General features: G+C 49.9%; 1 protein-coding gene across 4 annotated transcripts in view; it reads right to left on the reverse strand.

The window, feature by feature from the left end:
• SLCO2B1 (solute carrier organic anion transporter family member 2B1) overlaps nucleotides 1-19,453 on the reverse strand; it is a 160,435-nt gene that overhangs the window by 57,225 nt on the left and 83,757 nt on the right. For 3 of the 4 annotated variants that reach the window (XM_090030908.1, XM_090030907.1, XM_090030906.1), the window contains exons 5-7: nucleotides 18,524-18,751; nucleotides 16,491-16,589; nucleotides 11,106-11,236 (exon numbers count right to left, since the gene is read on the reverse strand). In XM_090030908.1, the coding sequence (XP_089887034.1) occupies nucleotides 11,106-11,236; nucleotides 16,491-16,589; nucleotides 18,524-18,751 (458 nt within the window). The remainder of the gene's footprint in view (nucleotides 1-11,105; nucleotides 11,237-16,490; nucleotides 16,590-18,523; nucleotides 18,752-19,453) is intronic. The other variant, XM_090030909.1, reaches the window with a different exon arrangement.

Raw genomic sequence — 19,453 nt, forward strand, 5'->3', positions numbered from 1 at the left:
CTGCTTAGGCTGACCGGGAGCAATTTGCTTCTGGTCAGAGTCTACACGTGCACTTCGGCACATTAGTTTAATGTGCCGATTTCTAGTAGCTGTATCTACAGGTGCTAGAACATGGTATATTAGACTAATCTACTGAGCAGTAATTGCTGCATGTGTGTAGACAGTGATGCTTTACTGCAGATCAGATTAGTTTAATGCAGAGTAAAATGTCTCATATAGATGCACCCTATCAGTGTACCAAGGTGATAAGCGCCAGAGTGGGAAAAAATCTTGTTAAGCTAAAGGACAAAAACTAGCTGTGAATAAATTTAAGCAGGAAATTAGAAGATGATTTCTAAGCATCAGACTAATGAGGTTCTTAAACAGTGACCCAGCAGAAAAAATGGCGTGTAAAAACTTGGCTACCTTTAAAATGGAGGTTGATTTACAGTAAAATCTGGTTAATTTGTGTCTCCAAGTGGTTGGTAACAATGACTAGTTATCTGTGAGTAACTAATTAGCAGTAGTTAGTCATTTTCAGCTTTTCAGGAGATGTATTCCAGTTTCCATATAAAGACAAGGAATGATTTCTGACATTCATAATGAAGAAAAAATGCATTACAAAAAAGTGAGTGCACACTGTATGCCCTCAAGCTCCCTATGGCTAGGGACAGAAGTTACACATAAACTAGTTTAAGTGATCAAAAACAGATTTAAACCTGTAACAGAACATGAGTTCTGTGCACATAAACCAGTTTCAAAATGACTGAAACAAGTTTGAGATAAACCTGGCTGAATGTAGTATTAGACTTAACTGATTAAGTTCAAACCGGTTTATGGAACTTCTGTCCCAGGTGCCTTCCTGGCTTAAATTAAAGCAGAGTCCCCCAGCATCCCAGCATGCTTTGCAGACCTGGGCTAGGCCGTGCTCTCTGCTTCAGTAGAGCATGGCAGGCCCCTCCCTTATGCTCCCTTGCTAGAGCAGAGGTGGGCAGGGCCAGGGGTATGGCCAAATGCCAGCCCCGCCTAACGTGAAGGTTTATTCCTCCTCCCTCTCCCACCATCATGGATCCCAGCAGGGTCTGACAGGCAGGGGTGTCTGTCAGGTATTTCTCTGCTTGCTGCTCCAGTGGCAGGGGTGTGGCCAGCCCCAGCAGTAGCCTGGAGTGCACTGGCCAGGGAGGGGGTTTAATTCTCCCCTCCCTATCCTACCGACACTAGCACAAGCCCGGGGTCTGCCTGGCACTCCCCCCTTGCTGCTCTATGCGCGAGGGTGGGGGTGCAGCCAGAGGCTGGCTGGGCATGGCCGCCTTAGGCAAAGAAGGCAGGGGGGAGGGTTATTTCCACCCTCCCTCTGGTGTCTGGCAGAGGAGGCAGGGTAGGAACTTATTTCACCGCTCACCCCTGATCATTGGAGGTGGTGGTTGGGGTAGGTAGACTCTGGCCTGGTCCCCCAGAGTCAGAGGGGGTAATAACCCCCCCTTGCCTCAGGGGGCCATGTCAGCTGGTGTCTGGCCATGCCCCCACCCCTGCCGCCACAGCAGCACAGGGGGAGCACCATAGTTTCATAGTTAGTCGGGTCGGAAGGGACCTGAGCAGATCATCAAGTCCGACCCCCTGCCATGGCAGGAAAGAGTACTGGGGTCAAACGACCCCGGCAAGGTGTACATCCAGCCTCCTCTTAAAGCCCCCCAGTGTAGGAGCCAGCACCACTTCTCTTGGAAGTTGATTCCAGATCCTAGCCGCCCTGACAGTGAAGTTGCGCCTTCTGAGGCAGACCCTGGCTTGTGTCTGTGCTGATGGGAAAGGGAGGGGGAATTAAACCCCCTCCCCAGCCAGTTTGCTCCAGGCAACTGCCGGGGCTGGCCATGCCTCCCCAGCACAGCTCCTCTGCAGCCAAGGGCATGTTCTAGCATCCCCCAGATTCTGACCCGAGCCACTGTAGACGTGTGCACAGGTGATGTGCGTGGTGGGGTACGTGCCCCCCCAGAGATTGGCCCTTGCCAGCCAGGGAGTGAGGAGTGCCAGCTAGTGCCCCCTCTGAGAAGTGCCAGTGGCACTTCTGGTTTTGCCACTGGTGCTTCTGGGGTTGGTGATCAGCTGCTGTGCCCCCCTGGTCGGCCATCGGCCGCTAGTGCCCCACCAGTGTCAGGAGGTATCAGTTGTCCATGGGCATGTGCCTGCATTTCCGGAGTTAAAAGGGAATGTCTATTCACGTACAAATTGAATCATAGAATCACAGAAGTAGGGTTGGAAGGGACCGTATAGATCTTCAAGTCTGATCCCCCGCCTGGGCAGAAAAACTGGGCTCAAACAACTCCAGCCAGGTAGGCATCAAGCCTCTTCTTAAAGCCCCCCAGGGTAGGAGCCAGCACCACTTCCCTTGGAAGTTGGTTCCAGATCCTAGCCGCCCTGACCATGAAGTAGCGCCTCCTGATGTCTAATCTAAACCTCCTCTCCAACAACTTGTGGCCGTTATTACTTGTTATGCCAGGGGTGCTCGGGGAAACAAGGTCTCTCCCAAACCCTTCTGGTCCCCGTAGTGCGTTTACAGACGGTCACCAGGTCCCCCCTCAGCCTTCTCTTGTGGAGGCTGAACAGGTTCAGGTCCTGCAGTCTTTCAGTGTAGGGTCTGCCCTGTAGTCCCCAGATCATGCGGGTGGCCTCCTCTGGACCCTCTCCATGTTGTCCACGTCCCTCCTGAAGTGGGGTGCCCAGAACTGGATGCAGTACTCCAGCTGTGGCCTGACCAGCGTTGCATAGAGGGGGAGGATCACCTCCCTGGACCTGCTTGAGATGCACCTGTGGATGCACGACAAGGTCCGGTTAGCCCTGCCAACTGTGACCTCGCATTGTTGGCCCACGTTCATCTTGGAGTTAATAATTAGAGGTGATCCTCCCCCTCTATGCGGCACTGGTCAGGCCGCAGTTGGAGTACTGCATCCAGGTCCAGAGGAGGCCACTCGCATGGTTGGGGGCAGCAGGGCAGGCCCTACGAGGACAGGCTACGGGACCTGAACCTGTTCAGCCTCCACAAGAGAAGGCTGAGGGGGGATCTTGTGGCCTGTTATAAACTAGTCAGGGGGGATCAGCAGGCATTGGGGGAGTCCCTGTTCCCCCGAGCACTGCCAGGAGTGACCAGGAATAACGGTCACAAGCTGGCAGAGGGGAGATTCAGACTAGACATCAGGAGGTGCGACTTCACGGTCAGGGCGGCTAGGGTCTGGACCCAACTTCCAAGCAAAGTGGTGCAGGCTCCTACCCTGGGGGGGTTTAAGAGGAGGTTAGATGTACACCTTGCTGGGGTTGTTTGACCCCAGTACTCTTTCCTGCCATGGCAGGGAGTTGGACTAGATGATCTGCTCACGTCCCTTCTGACCCTAGAAACTATTAAACTATTACTAACCTGAAAAGATTGAATCAATTCAGGTTCTGGCTTTTTGAATATCTGTCCCTAACCTAAATGCAACCTGTATGATTACATAGATAACGGCTTGATATGCAATTCTTTGCTACGAAAATTTCAAGTGCTCGCCATAAGAATTGCAGTTATTAGGGAGTAAAATAATCAAAGGTATTTGCTTTGCACTCCTACAGAAACTAATTACCAAAGCAGAAGATGATTCTGGTAAATTGCCTCTCTCTCACTGAGCCAAGAAAACCTGAAACATATCCAGTGTTTCGCAAGCATCAGCTGGCTTCAGATGTGCTATGGATGGCACAGATTAGTACCTTTCAGGGTAACTAGGTCTCAGGAGCAAATTCTACTCTGACTTTTACAGGCATTTACATCAGGAAATGACTAATGATGCTTCAACAGATAAATTAGCCAAGGAGTTTTCTGTAATTAGTAAGACTCTGGAAGGGATTCAGTGCACTGGTGAATAAAGCTTAGAGATGAGCTATTCTAGTGACTAATTAACCAGATTTCAGTGTATTTATGAAAGAGATATTATGGTGGGAAAATCCTGTGTTTCTATCGAGGATGTCTGACAGCTCAAGATGCTCCCACGTGTCCAAGACATGCTTTGCCCTTTCAAAGATGGTCTTTGTCAGGAAGAAGAGCAGGGGTTATTCAAGTGTTGTATTGCTGATAGCAGGATTATTCCATGTGAACTTCAGAAGTTACAAAATTACATCTATATTTTATATATATATATATATATGTATGTATATGTATATATGTGCATATGTATATATATATTCTGCAATGCATGACTTCCAAACACTACGGCATTCACTTCATATGCCACTGTGGAAACAATTATGCATTACAGGTTGGCATACAAAGACAAGATGAATCCAAGCAAAACTACACAGAAAGTCCTAGCACTTGTTGGAGGGCAATGTGCTGTGAACCATAATCCTTATCTCAGGGCAAGCCCAGGACAACTCATGCTGTCTGAGAGGAAGGAATGAATAGCAGAGAAGGAAAATGGGGGCTTTCAGGAAAAACCTCTTGCCACCAAGTTTGATGTAACTGTGGAATAGTTTCCTACCATTTTTTAAATCTAGACTGGAAGAAACACTAAGAGAATTGTACATTGACCCTTAGGTTAAGATTCCCACACTGGTCTTTTTCAATCCGTGAATGGATTTGGCTAAATGATGCCTTCCTGTGAAGGTTACTAGAGTAGAAGGAAAGTTCTTAGACCCCCTTCTCTTCCTAGCTCATCCGTGTAGATCCTGGTATCGGTTCTGGGAGCAGCAAGCTGGAAAGCAGGTATTGCTGTTTGCAATGCTTCTAGCTTGGTGAGGCGGAGTTAGAAGTATCAACCTTCCCATCTATCAGTTTCTTCCCTTGGCAGTGGGATACTTCATGATTGTTAGGACACAGTGGCCGCATGTACACGTGCAAGTAATCTGGAAGCAGTTTACTCTCAAGTAAACGACTCGAGAGTAAACTCTTCCAGGCATGTGTTTAAATGTGCAGGGATGCAGAAGCAGATTTGCTGCTCCTGGCCTGGCACCACGTGCTGGCCTTGCAATCATCGAGTGGGGGTTGGGAGGTCCCTGCTGCCAGGGCAGAAGGACTTTGTCCCCACCCGGGCTCTGGTGGTAGAGCCCAGCCCAGCAGCAGGCAGCTTCTGCAGGTAGGGAGCAGTCTCCCAACCTTTGCTGCTAAGGTGACTTGGAGCACATTTGTTCCCAGACAGGTGTCTACATGTGCGCTACTGCACAGTAAGTAATCTCGAGTAAATTTGCTACCTGCATTTGCAGGTAGCAAATTTGCTCATGATTAGAACTAATTACTGTGCCGCAAGTGCCTGCGTGTGCAGATGCAGATGCTTACTGCGCATTGATTAGCTCCACTGCTCAGTAAAGCATCTCACGTGGATGTGCCCAATTTAGCCTATGCAGGGCCCCAAATGCAGAGTTGCCAGTAATGTGGACTCTTTTGCAGATGAGGCATTTGTTCCACCTGAGCTCCATGAAGTCCCAGTTGTGGAGCAGGACCTTGCTGTGCTAGGTGTCATACAAACGCAGCCCTTGGCCCAAAGAGCCTACAATCTCACATTGCTCTATGTCAGGCTTTCCTCTATGATCATTTAACTGCTGCTTCCACTACACTGTGTGCACAGGCAGGAAGGGTGAAGGCTCAGTGGCTTGACAGATTGGGCTGCAATCCTGAACTTTCAGCCCTCCAATTCCTTAGAAGCAGATAAAAACGAAAGCTGTCTTTCGCACTGCGGAGGGGATGATGGCTGCTAGCTACTGGGGGCATGGCCCAGCCCAGATGGCTTCATTCAGCCTTTGATCTCAGAAATAACCGAACTCAACTGGAATGGAAGGGGCCCAACCTTACTTCTATTTAGGATAGCTACAGTAACTCCCTTTCCCTTCTCCTCCTCAGTCATTCATATTTCTTCATCCCTCTGCAGCAACATTTCCTCCCCACCAGGGCTTTCATAAAATGGAAGTTCAAAGGGAGATTGCAGCAGGGAGTGCGGTCTGGTAGTTAGGCAGGGGACGAGCTTCCAGGACTCTGGGAATCTTTTTGCAAGCTCGGGCATTAATCCCGCAGTGAGATTTAGCTAAGTCTTTTAAAGCCAAAAGTGTCAAAAGTCAGCACTGTTGTGTGGGTGCCATCATGAGATGGCGGGGGAGTTTTGTAGAGATGCTGAGAAGCTGCATGTCCTGTCACTGGCCCAGGTCGTTCTACCTCCCAGGATACAGACTACTGCAAAGAGGACATATTCTGTCATCTAATTTACATTTATGATACCCATCTTCTACTACTACATCTGGTGAGACAAACAGAATCAGGGACTTATCTGTACAGACTGTACTCAAATCATTTGGGGTCAGACACTGATCTCCACCACATCAGGAGCAAGGCAGCAGAGTTACATTAGTATACAACCACTGCCACCCCAGAATCCAGCATGCCTTGGCTCTACTTCCCCTTTCTTCCATTATGTTTAATTTTTTTACTGGCAATAATGGCAACCCGCAGTCTGCATATATTCAGTCTGCTGGCATTCTGCATGCATACGTCTTTGCTTATTTAGGTTTACTTTGTGCTGGATAAAATGGGGAATCTCCAGCCGTAAAATCAACGTTGAGAAAACATATTTTGCGAATGCTGGATGCTGCTGTAGAGAGGGAAATGAGGGGGCTGATTCCCTTGCTTCATGCTTTGTGTCACCATTTGTACCTTTGCAAGTGAGATGACACCTGCTACCGTTGTGGCTCATGAATGACAAAACAGGAGGAGAAGGACACAGCCAGGAATGGAAAACTGGATCCTATTTCCTTAACTAAAATTAGGCCAGGGGTTGTCAAGGGAGCCTATTCAACATGTAATACTTTGTGGTCTCTCAAGGACGGGGGCATGTAACAAAAGAAATAGGCCGAAACAAAACCCTGGCTCTGAACATGCAGGGACCAGGGTGAAGTTGTAGCTGAACAGCACACGCACATAGACCCTTCTCTCTTTCCCCAGGGTTAGTTTTCGTTGTGCGGCATCTGCTTAGCACCTACCCACCTTTTCCTCGTGATTTTACAGAAGAGCCAACCTGAAAAGTCAAGGGAGCTGGAACATTTCCCTAGCAAGAGAAAGCGCTCCTGGGGGAACGTTGCGCTTTCGTAACTCTAATTCCCCCAACTCGTTGGGAAAGAGGGAAAATTGCTCTTTCTGGTGTTAAAGTGATCAGCATTGTGCTGGTAAATGAACACCAATTTGCTGCAAGGACAAGGCCATAAAGTACTGGGTTTTCTACGGTGGCTGCGGGAAACAGCGTGTGCTAAAGTAGATTTCCAACATATTTTTCAGGGTCCCCTATGACAGCCAAATGTGCTTGCCGGCAGACTGGCACGTAGTCAAAGTATTAGAACGACCGTTAAAGGCAAAGTCCTTCAATGCTCTTTTTGCGGCAAATGCCTTCCTCATAGCAATCAGCCTGTCGGCTTCTGCCACTGCCACGCCTCTCTCCCGCGCTGTGGATCAAGGACCGTTTCTTTCCTTCAGGTTTTCTCTTTTGAAATGCATTCCACTGCATAAGTGTCCCCCTAAGTTTTCTGGGAAAAATCCCTTTGGCTCAATGGGCAGCATGTGAAATCAAAGAGCCCCAGCAAAAATCAGCGCTGCAGTGAGGCAAGTAAAAGCTCCTTTTAACTCTCTATAGGCAGAGAAGAGGAAGGTTCAAGGTTTGCTGGCATCAAAGCAGTTTTGCTTTCGGTGTCACAACAGCTACCAAATTGCCCCCGGCCAGATCATGCAGAGGGAGGTATGCAGTCTGGTTTAATTATAAGATTATATTTTTCTTGACCAGCCCACTGATTTACGATTCTCAAGGATACTTATACTAAGGCCCTACCGAAATCACGGTACAACAAAGGGATTTTCGTAGGTTGGTCATGGCGCCTGGAGCTGATTTCACAGTCTTTTTGTGGTGCCCCCCAATGCTGATTGGCTGAGGGGTGCTGGTAGCCCTGTCTCTCACCACTGATTGGCCAAGAGGCCAATCACTCATCTTCAGACGGCAACGCTGGCTTCTTAAAAAGACGGCACTGAAACCCCTTCACTTTCCAGACTGGCGCCTTGGCTGAGCCTACGTCCCAAACCACATGCTCTGTGGCTGCAGGGACTGCTGCGCTTTCTTTGGGGTCCGGTCAGCCTTCAACTTTTGGGGGGGGCAATTGTGGAAAACACCATTTTTCACAGCGATTGTGGAAACAGCTGTTTTTTGCGGTTTCCACAGAAGTCATGAAACCACGATAGAAGCGGGTCCCCGCTTATAATTCATAATACAGCTTTTAGCACAGAGGCATTTGCCTCTTGAGCCTGGTTCTGCCCAGAGAGGTGCACAAGCCAAGTGGACCCAATCCTGCGAGAGGCTGAGTGCCCTCACTTCCCGCTGGGTTCAGCACTTGGCCAGAATAAAGGCTAGTCTCCATAAAAGCCAAGGTGGGAATTTAAACCAATATAATTACTGTATTTACTCAATTCCAAGACAAGGTCCCCTCCCATTTATCATGGGGGAGAGCCCCTTTTCATGGAATTGAATACGGGGCAATGGGGGCAGGCAGCTGTGGTCTCTCCTCTCCTGTGGCCTCGGGCCCCCACTGCCCCTCGACGTCCCCCCAAACTGCTGCTACAGGGCCAGGCTGGGGCGGAGGGAAGAGGCCGGCTAGCACCAAGGCTGAAGGTGGGGGTGGAAGTAGTGCAGAGGGGGCAGGAGCCCGAGTCTGAGGGAGGATAGGCGTAAGAGAAGGGTAAGCAGTGGGGACAAGCTGCCTGCCCCCCGCCCACCTGTCCCACTGTGTGCCACCCACTCCCTGGCCTACTACTTGACCCCCACCACCTGCCCCCCTCCCCAGCCGTCCACCATGAAGGGACTGAATAAAAGATGAACCTCCAATAATTAGAGGGAAAGTGCTAACAAATATATACATTTTCCATGTATAGAATCTAATTACTGGGGAGTTGTCTTCAACTTGGGGTCACCTTGGGTTTCAGTAAAAGCGGCGTGCCAAAATAGCTCCCGTATCACTTCATCCCACATCAGACCCCCGATTTTGCCTGATTTTGTTTTGCTTTTGAGCTGGTTCCAGTTAAGCCAGGAAGGACACTCTTATTCAGAGCGTCCGCATCAGGCGTAAGACTGGTCAAACTTTAAGTGGCCTTTGATTGCCTGTAGGACGGTTGCAAAGGGGACAGAGCTGCACTGTTCTGCATGGGGGCAGATGACAGGACAGGGAGCAATGGGCTCAAGCTGCAGGAAGGAAAGTTTAACTGGTCCAATTTTCCAGTGTGGAAGGCTCTGAATCCTACACAAGAACTGTTTAAGCACCGCTGAAATGCAGTCACCGGAGGGATGGGAGTTAAGATCTGTTCCTTGTCACAAACAGTGCACAATCCAATGCTCAACTGGAATATGGCCAAGCCATTGCAATGAATGCCAAATCATTTACAAAATGTGCCATGGGATTTTTAATAGCAGGAACGACCAGGGCCTCAGTTGTACGCCTCATCTGAAAGAACAAGTCATTTCCAATAACTCTCAGTGCTATCGCAGCAAATTGTTCACCAGAAATGAGGAGCTACAGCCAAGAAAGCCCCAACAATGCTTGTGAATCTCTCTGGTATTTGGCATGAGCATGAACACACTCACTGGGCTGCTGATACAAAGGAAAAACCTGATGACAAGAGAAAAAACCACTTCCCAATCTGAACTCAATCGGATCCAGTGGAAGATACTGCTAAGTGACCTTGCAGCAGGACTCAACAGATGTTGAGTTACAAAAATTGCACTTCTAACCTCTTTGCCACCAAAGCAGGGATGGAAATGTGAAACGTCGCCTTTCTAGGACAACACCAGCACTCCCTGTGACAGCGTTTAGCTCTTAGGCAGCTCGTTTCAGCCAGAGATCTCAGAGCGCTCTCCAAGCAATTATCCTTATCCCTATTTTACCATTGGAAAACTGCCAGCAAAGCAACTTGCCTTAAGTAGCTTAGCAAGTTTGCAACAGGGCCCAGGGCTTTTCTTTTGCTTTGGAGCATTAAAGAGAGGAGGCAGAACAAAAGGACGCTCTCTAGCCAGGAGCCATCAGAAATCTCTCGTTCCTTGGGGCAAGCGGAGTCATAGGCGAAGCCCTACGCGGTGACGAGTGAATGCTGACACAGTTGCTAAGCTCAGGGAAAGGAGAGGGCCACAGCCACACCAGTCTCAGTCTGGCGGAAACAGGTTGGGACATGACTTCGTAGCTGGCTGATAAACAGTTGGGTTTTTCAAGGACGTTTTCAAACCACCCGAGGACGCGCTTACACCGCCCCGTCAGGGGCTCAAGGAGTGTTCCTCATGTTGGTATGAATCAAGGGATAATTTTACCCATCACTGAAACGCAGTCACGTCTGGGGTGCAGCAACAGCCAGTCATGCTAGTGTCCCCGGGGTTATGTAAGATTGCACAATTAGCCTTTACATGAGAACTACCTCGGCAGCTTAACCTGCAGAGCATCTTATGTACCAGGAGATAGTGCAGTGCCTGGAAATTTGGGAAAGCACTAATGCTACCACTCATGTCCTTGTGAAAATGAGATGGCACAGTCCAGGAGCTGCTGCTTTGGTTTGTTATCTGGGTAGACCTCTGCAGACGCAGGAGTGGCACCTACTAAGCTGCCCACATTGCTTTGTGTTTTCATTTACAAAAGGAGGGATTTTTCACAGCAGGAAGGACCAGGGCAGTTGCAACGAGGCCAACCCGTGGCCAAGCTGGACTCCCCTTACCATATTGGTTCTGAGATGGGAGGGCTTGCAAAGCTGAAAAAGAGTCTGACCCCCCAAATCATAACCCTTTGTTCTTTGGAGAAGTTTGGGTTTGGGTCTCCCAGCTTGAAGCCATCTCCAACAGGCCCAAAGCAGGGAGGGGAAGAGGCAGGTGGCACACAGACAGCATCATCTTTGTAGCATGATACAATCCATCCTATATATCTTACCTGGCATTGGCCCCACGTACCCCTACAAAGCCTCAGGATGTTCTCGCTCACACCTCAGACCCAGCAGCCCCACAGACACCTCGATTCGGACTGAACTTGTCGAGTAGGGGACGGAGGTGAACTCCTGTTTATGGAACCGGTTCAATCAGCTGAACAATTTGTGCAGCTGCAAATCCCATTCTTACCTCTTTAGGCATCTCCCTTGGGAAGAAGAAATAAGGGATGGCGGATAGGGCCACAAGGCTGGCTGCAACCAGGAAGCCAAGCCACCAGGCGCCAACCCACCGGGGATCCTGGTTGGTGAGCTGGATTTCCTCTGGAACACAAAAAGATAAAAACGGAGTAGAAACACAGATGACAAGGACTAAAGGACCTAACTGTCCTGCCACCTTCTACATCACAAGGTGACAGCAAGTGGTTTGCACTGGATGTCACCCTCTGAACCTAACCAGCTAGGTTCATGCAGGGGCTCCCAGACTGTGGTCCATGGATCACTGGAGGGCTACGCTGTACCAGTTAGCGGTCCACCAAAAGCCGCCTTATACAAGACTTTAGCTTTTCCTTGTTTTCCACCTGCTAACCAGTAATAAAAGCACCGATAGCCCCAAAAATGCTTTTCCAGTATCGAGCTACCAATAAGCAATGGCTGCAGTTTGTGCAGGGATATTATGTGACTGCCAGTGGGAAAGGAGGTGCCCATTATGACGATCTTGATTAAAGACTGATCCAACTTCTGCAAAAAGTCAGGAGTGCCCGCTCAAGCGCACCACAGCAAGGTCCCCTAGCAGGGAAAACACTTTCTTAAGAAATCGTGCAATCTCCATCCCTGGACGTTTTCAGGAGCAGGCTGGACAGACGCGTGGCTGGGTTGGTCGAGTTGGGGGGCTGCATTAGATGACCTCACGAGGTCCCTTCCAGCCCTGCTTCCCTAGGATGCTAAGATCTGGGCAAGGATTGTGCGTGGTTAAATGTTGTTTTTGGTGCCAGACTTTAGACACTCAGACTTGATTGTTTTAGCTCTAAAGACTCGGCCTCTCTCTCGCAGCAATGCAGGAGCTGAACCCAGGTGTCCTGCCTTGCAGGCTGCTGCTGCTCCGACAACGGCATAACACTCCCTTTCCAACATACAGACCCATATGCACTCGTTTGACTAAAATCCTTTGGTAGCTCCCATTCTTTGCTCCCTCTTCTGCTTTTCTCTCCAGCTTTAATGAACCCTGTCTCTCTAGCTGCCTCACCAGAGAGAGTATTTGGAATATTTCCCCCTTTCCTTTGCAGTAGCAGCAGGACCTGCCAAAGAAAACACCCGCTGCGGTGAGGGCATAAAAAACACGACATTCAGAAGCCAGAATGCAAATTTCCGAATGGGATAATTTCTAACCAACAAGTATTTCTAAGTATCATGGGAGTCCTGTGATTAGATACGGTACTACTTATAAAAGGATGAGCAGGATCTCCTACATGCCTTTGTTTTTCTGTGCCGGCTAGCTATTACAGTACAGAACATGATTCAAATATGGGATCCCTCATATCAGATTGGATCATCTAATCCAGTGGAGGTCAACCTTTTTGGCAGGTGTGCCACACATTATCCCTGTAACCTCCCTCTGTGCCACTCGGACCCCCTTCCCCTGGCAAAGCTGCTGCTCTGCTTTCCGTTCCCTGCCCAATCTGCTGCTCTGCTTTCTACTTCCTTCCCTGTGCTCCCTGCTTCATCTGCTGCTCTGCTGTCTGCCCAATGTGCTGCTCTGCTTTCTACTTCCTTCCCTGTGCTCCCTGCTCGATTTACTGTTCTGCTTCTAGCCCAATCTGATGCTCTGCTTTCTGCTCCCTGCCCTGTGCTCCCTGCATGGTCTGCTGCTCTGCTTTCTGCCCTACTGCTGTGCTGCCTGTCCCCTCCTCCGTCCACCGCATGCCCATGCCACAGGTTGGCCACCCCTAACTCAGACCATCTAAGCATGGTCTGCAGACTTTTTGAATAGGAGACTCTAAGCCTGCTAATTACTGGCCCAACTCTTCATCCTCCCGAGGTTGAATATCATGGAGTCACCAGCCAAGGATCTTCTGGAGTAGAATAAATGGAAAGCTCTGTCTCCTCTGCGTGGGCACAGACAACCCCGGTGTCCTTGCTCCAAATGTCCCTTCTCTCCTTGCACGTGAGCTGCTGCTTGTCCGTTGGCTGCTGCCCTTATCCCAGAGGTGGGTGCATTTCTTTGATCTGCGGTGTCTGTAGTTCGTGAAGAACTTGAGAGTCCATCAGTGCAAAAACCGGTATCTAAAGGTAATGCGTTTAATAGAGAGGCATCGCTCAGGCAGGACGGTTTCTGTCTGGGTTCTGAGGCAATAAAAATGGAAGCAAAAAAAAAATAAAGGGGGGGTGGGTGGGATTGTGCTTGAAAAGAACCATTGATTCCTCCCTTCAGGATTTAGCTTTTGATGTCTGTCCAGTGACAGCGATGACGCAGGATCCAGTTAAAGCAGCTGCGGGCTGAGGAAAGTCTGCGCAGTATTACTGGAGCCCGGAAGAAACTGCAGAAGATTTCTCCTGCTCCAGGGACATCAAATAAAAAGGTGTAAAGGTTTTGGAGTGGCACCTCCACCCCACATAACCCCCGAGACTGCCCGAGACTCTGGAGACCTTCCACAGGGGTGTCATTGTGGTTACCACCTATCCCCTGAACGTTGAATATTCACGAGGCCGTGGCAGCTGCTCATCTCATTGGTTCCTCTAGCAGTTCCCTGCTTTCTCGTCCTCTCCTATTGGTTGAGTGGGTGACCCCTCTCCTGGGGCCTAGTGACATGGGTTCAGCTCTTCCTTCCCCTCCTTTGTCGTACGGTCTAACCCATGGGTGTGCGATGCACCAGCAGTAGCCGCTCCAAAAGCAGGGAGCAGAGTTGGCAGGGACAGTGGACCACAAATAATGGTCCAAGGGGAATAGAAGTTGAGAGTCTTGGCTAGACTGCGTTTGTGTCAAGCTAGCTTTCACACCATCATTCAGGGTGCCCCTTTCTTGTAGGGCCAGTCGAGCTTTCGGGGCTTCCCACACCTTTGCAATGCCCGACACTCCACCTGCGGCCTTTTTTGGGCTACAAGCATCCCTGAAGAACGGGTCTGTGGACAAGCCGGACTCAGACCCACGTGACTGCTTGCAGCACGGTACAGCCAGCACCCGGCGCTGCATCAGGTGCCAACAAGTCTCGACGAAGCAGTGGTGTTGTTGCGCCTGTTCTTGAAGCTGATGATACGGCTGAATTCCTGCTCTCGCTCCAAAGGGGCACCGGCGTGGCAGGATAAGAGGACCAGCCCGCCCGACTGACGAAGGTACAACTGTTGTCGAGATTGGTAAGAGAAAAAGGGAAAGACCTTTTTTGTGCAGCACTGCTAGAAAAAGGGGGGCGATGATCTTAACAGAGGCCATCAGGATTCATTTTCAAAGGGCAGGAGGGGTGTGCAATCTCTCCAGATAACATGCGGCGTCTAAGGCTGCCAGATAGATGATCCTGGTTGTGTGTACGTGAGATGTGGACTGCGCAGTTGTTACTGCACAATCATTTAATACTTGCATACCCAAGCACTGAATGACTGTGTGGTAGCACCCCCGCACAACTTCCTGGGGATGCTGACTGTGCAGCAGCTCCTAACTGCCGCACAGTAGCGTCAGGTCGCGACACGTGCCGTGCAGTGCTAATGCACAGTAGTAACGAGGCACTGTGCAATAAGTATCTCATGTGGATGTGGCCACTGGAAAGCTAAGGCTAAGGACAGAAGATATTGGAAAATGAAGGCTAAGGACAGATGATACTGCAACTCCTGGAAGCATCCTAAATCCAGATGAGAAAGTGTCTCATGAAACCCATGCTTCCAATGCACTAAAATGCCAGAAACAAAAGGAAGAGCCAGGATCTCTTATATTTCTAGCACAAACTACCCACTTCTCATCCTGCTCCCCGGACGTTGATGCCGTCTGCTCTTAGTGCTGGGGAGCTTCTCTCAGCGGTGTTTTCCTGAAGTGCAAGAATTGTGCAAGGTATGCATTCCCAGCTCTGAAAAATCCTCTTCTGTTTTCAGGCCAGGATTATGTAACTTCTCGAGCCCAGACAGCTTCTCATGAGCTGCGTTGCAGGTCCCAGGGAGCTTGCCAGGCCCATGACTGGAGACTGCCAAGGTTTGCTGCTTTTCGTCTGCAGACCAGCTTCCCCTCGGGCTGCTTTTCCTTGGGACGGCAGCTTTGTTCGCGCTCTGGATTTTCTGCAGCCCCCACCCCCCCGCTGCGTTTGCAGGGCTGTTTCCGTTGGGATGGGGCATCGTCACGCGTCTCCACTTGCTGAAGCGGTCCCACGTTTTGCCCTGTGCTGTCAGATATTCCTTGTGCTGACAGGCTCCCTGCCAGCTCTTACAGGAAAGCTTTGAAGGACGATCCCCATGCCTTTCTTTCCCTCCTGTTTTTCCTCTTCTCTCTACTTTCCCCCTCTTTTACCCATCTTTTCCTTCCCTTTGCTCTTCCTGTTACCTAGGGCAAAGGTTGTCAACCAGGGTACGTCTACCCCGGGGGTACGTGGGATGTGGCAGCGCAGGGGATGGGGCCACTGCCGCCGTCCAGCAGTCTGCACCGCTGCCGCATGCTGCTCCCCCACCACCCATGTGCCGACCGGACCCAGCCCCTGCTCTGCATCCGGAAGAGGGTGCAGTCCAGGAGGGGTACCCACCAGAAGAGGTACACTCCCGAAAAAAGCCTGAAAACCTCTGATCTAGGGTTTTTTCGCTCATCTTTTTCCCAATCACCTCTTCCGCTTGCATTGCTCCTTCTCCCCATCCACAGCACAGGATGAAGCATTCGTAACTGGGCAGCTCGTCATGAGAGGTAGCAAAAGAGAATCATAAGTACCAAGGTGCAAATCTCGTGAGCATGGCATGTAAAGCCGGGCATCACTACTGGAATGACTGCTGGCAGTGGCAGTCCCTCAATTCAAGGCTGCTCTCGACCTTGGTTCCTTAGCCAACTTAAGAGCTCAATCCTCGAGCCGTCCACACAAGTTGCAGGTTTTTCTGCAACGGGACGGTAGCAATGCAGGCGTGTGTGTTTTTGAGGAGGCACGGGCAAAACCTGGGATTCCTGCAACGGCCCTGCTTAGTGAGACTCCCTCCATATTAGCCTGTGACCTGAGGAGTCAGATAGGAAAACCCATTTCCTTGGGGAATTCCACAGCTGCGCTTACTGTACCTGCTCGAGATCAATGAACCCAGGACGCGTCTAGCTGAATGATTACAGGACGCCTCATTAAGGCATTTGGGAAACAACAGCTATGAAGTGTGTCAGCAGACAGGGAGGAAGCAGGGCTTTGCTTCACTTGACAACATGTCTTGTAAACAGCATCATGCTACGCTTCAAATCCTTTCTGCCTCTTTGGCATGAGATTGCTAGCCCACAGCAATTAAGATAACATCGCCTTAAGTAACAAAGGAGTTCCCGTCCTTCCCAACTCAAATGTACACCTTCTGTTTCTCTTTTACTCTCACCCGCCCATACTCATGCAACGCGCGGCGATTTTTGGACGCTGCCTCAAGTCACCTTTGGAAAGTTTGTCAAAGTCCACGTAGAAACGCAACATAGCCGATCCCAACATGAACGCTACCCCGGGGCCGATAACAGTCACAGCAAAGAGGATCCCTGAAAGAGAAAAAAGAGGTTTCTATTCAGAAGGGTGTTCAGCTTTGGAAAGAAAAGCACATTGGGGGCAGGATGTGTGCAAACATACGCACTGGCCAGGCTAGATAAGACTCCTACTCTATTTGCTTCTATGTCACCCTTTGCAACAAGAGCTCAGGGCAGCTTAAAATAAGAGAACAGAACAATGTGAAAAACAGGAGAGTGATAAGAGAACAAAGCCACTGAAAACAGAACTAAAATATCAACCTAAAACAGAGACACCCCCCTAAATAACATCTCAGCCTGACTCTTTGCTAAATGTCTGCCCAAGTAGGAAGTTCTTACAATGCTTCCAAAAGAAGTCCAGGCTCAGGCTCTGGTGGGTCTCAAGAGGAAGGGAGATCCAGAGCCAAGCAGCAGCTGCCAAGAACAACCACCTCAATTTATGCCACATGAACTTGGTGCCCTGACAACACTTCCAGCAGGGTATCTAGCCCAGTACCTTGTCCCTGACAGTGGCCAGTTCCAGATGTTCGGAGAGAAAACCCAGGTGTAGCCAGATATGCTTCCCCTATTAGATCATATCTGTTTTTAATATTTAGAAACTGGTTTAAATTCATAGACATTGAGGGTTGAAGGGAGCTCAGGAGGTCACATGTAGTCCAACCCCCTGCTCAAAGCAGGACCAGCCCCAACTACATCATCCCACCCAAGGCTTTGTCTAGCCAGGGCTTCAAACCCTCCAAGGATGGAGACTGCACCACCTCTCTGGGTCACATGTTCCAGTGCTTCACCACCCTCCTAGTGAAAAAGTTTTTCCTAATATCTAACCTCAACTTCCCTTGCTGCAGCTTGAGCCCATTGCTCCTTGTCCTGTCATCTGCTCCCACTGAGACCAGCCCAGCTCCATCCTCTTTGCAGCCCCCTGCAGGGAGGTGAAGCCTGCTATTCCATCCCCCTTGTTCTTCTCTTCTGTAGGCTAAATCCTCCCGGCTCCCTCCTCCTCTCTTCACAAGTCCTGTCCCCCAGTTCCTGAACCATTTTCATTGCCCTCTGCTGGACTCTCTCCAATGTACCCACATCCCTTCTGTAGTGGGGGGCCCACAGCTGGACACAGGACTCCAGATGTGGCCTCCCCAGTGCAGAATAGAGGGGAATAATATGAGATGTAATAATCCCTCAAATCACAGTTGCAATTCATTATAATTCAGTGTTGTACTCTGTACAAATGCCCAATCTGTATTTGGCTCTGGATGACTTTGTGTAGCAGTGAGTTTCACAGTCTAACAATGGGTCAAATGAAAAAAAGTGTCCTTCCATCAGGGTTGACTTGCAATTGAATTGGCCAACCTTTGCTCAGGCACTATGGGAGTCTTATCTGCCTCTTCTAACTGATTTATTAGTTTATATACTTTTCTCTGTTTCCTTTCTAAGGCAAACAAGACTGCTCTTCAGTCTGTCTTCACTGGAGAGTTTTTGCAGACCCTCGATCATTCTTGTCACTCGTTTCTGCGCCTGTTGCTAACTCTCACACGCTGGGGAACATGTAGCGACAAAAGGGACCCCGGTGAAATAAATCCTTCATGCTCAAAGAAGTCAGTCGAGACGTATGCTGGCACTGCTCACCTTAACACATGGGTCAAGCCTTTCAATAAATCACTGTCATACCTTAGTTTATTGCCTCTCCTTCATCTTGCACCAGGAAGCTCTCTCATGAGAAGTACTGATAAAATGAACAAACACATCTAAAAACCAATTCTCTTCTGCATTTATTCCTTTCAGACTCCGTTTCAGGAATTTACAGCACTTACTGGAATTAGTCTGATGTCGGTAAAAATAAATGCACTTGAACTCTAAAGGCCCGTTCTTGCAAACCTCCTACTGAGCTGACCCCTCACCCCAAGGCCCCTCCTGGTTCCCTCCCTTGCTCTGCTGGGACTCATTTCTAGTCCTACCTAAATAGAGAGGGGAGTTTCTCTCACTGGCAAAATCATCAATGTAAGAGATGCCGAAGGGCTGGATGGGGACCACTCCGATGCCCAGCAAAGCCTGCCCGAGAAACATAATTAGCAGGACCATTCGGTTTTCCTTCTCCGTGTGCGGTGTGCAGGTCTCGTCGGCAAGAAGCCCGTTGTGCCCCAAAGCATCAGGCTGACAGATATCCGTCTTATTGCTGAAGAAACCTGCAGGAGCAAATGAAACGTCTCTGAATGCTCCCGGCTGCTAGCACTGGGCAACTGCTGGCGACACAGCCATGAGAAATGCCACGTAGACTGAAGGCTGCCCCTTATCCCTGTGTAACACTTAGGTACAGCTGTGAATCCAGGGCAATCAAGAGGCCACTGCCCCACGGGGCAGCTGAGGCCAGGTCTACACAGCAAATGTATTCAAGCATCCTGCGCTGCTCCACCTGGCGACCTCCTAAACCAAAGGCAGTGCACAGCACTGGGGACAGGCTATGGGGCATGGTCATAGGAGGATTAATCCCTCCCCATGCTCCCCAGAGCATGATGTTTAGCTTTCCCAAGCACCTTCCTTTCCTTGTGCCCCTGCCCAGGTGCCCAGCCCAGTGGGGTGCAGGAGGACGGGCTATGTCTACAGGATGTCCTGACGGTCCCTGGAAAGCAGGCCACTGGGCACATCCCACCCACCCATTCCTGCTGTCAAGAGCCAAACTAGGAAGCGCAATGGTGAAGTCGTCCCTGGGAAGTCGTCACAGCTATTCTCATGACCTCTGTCTCAGATATTTGAGAAGCACCCCTGCAGCAGCGTCCACCCCCACTTTTCCAGGGTTGCCATGTGCCAGGTCAGTGGGGCACAGTCAAGGATGCTCCTCTCTGGAACACGTGGTGGAGACATCCCCATTGCCTTCTCCTTCCACTCCA

Source organism: Crocodylus siamensis, chromosome 1 (assembly GCF_052110815.1).
Source record: "Crocodylus siamensis isolate JL-2025a chromosome 1, ASM5211081v1, whole genome shotgun sequence".
Classification (NCBI taxonomy): Eukaryota; Metazoa; Chordata; order Crocodylia; family Crocodylidae; genus Crocodylus; species Crocodylus siamensis.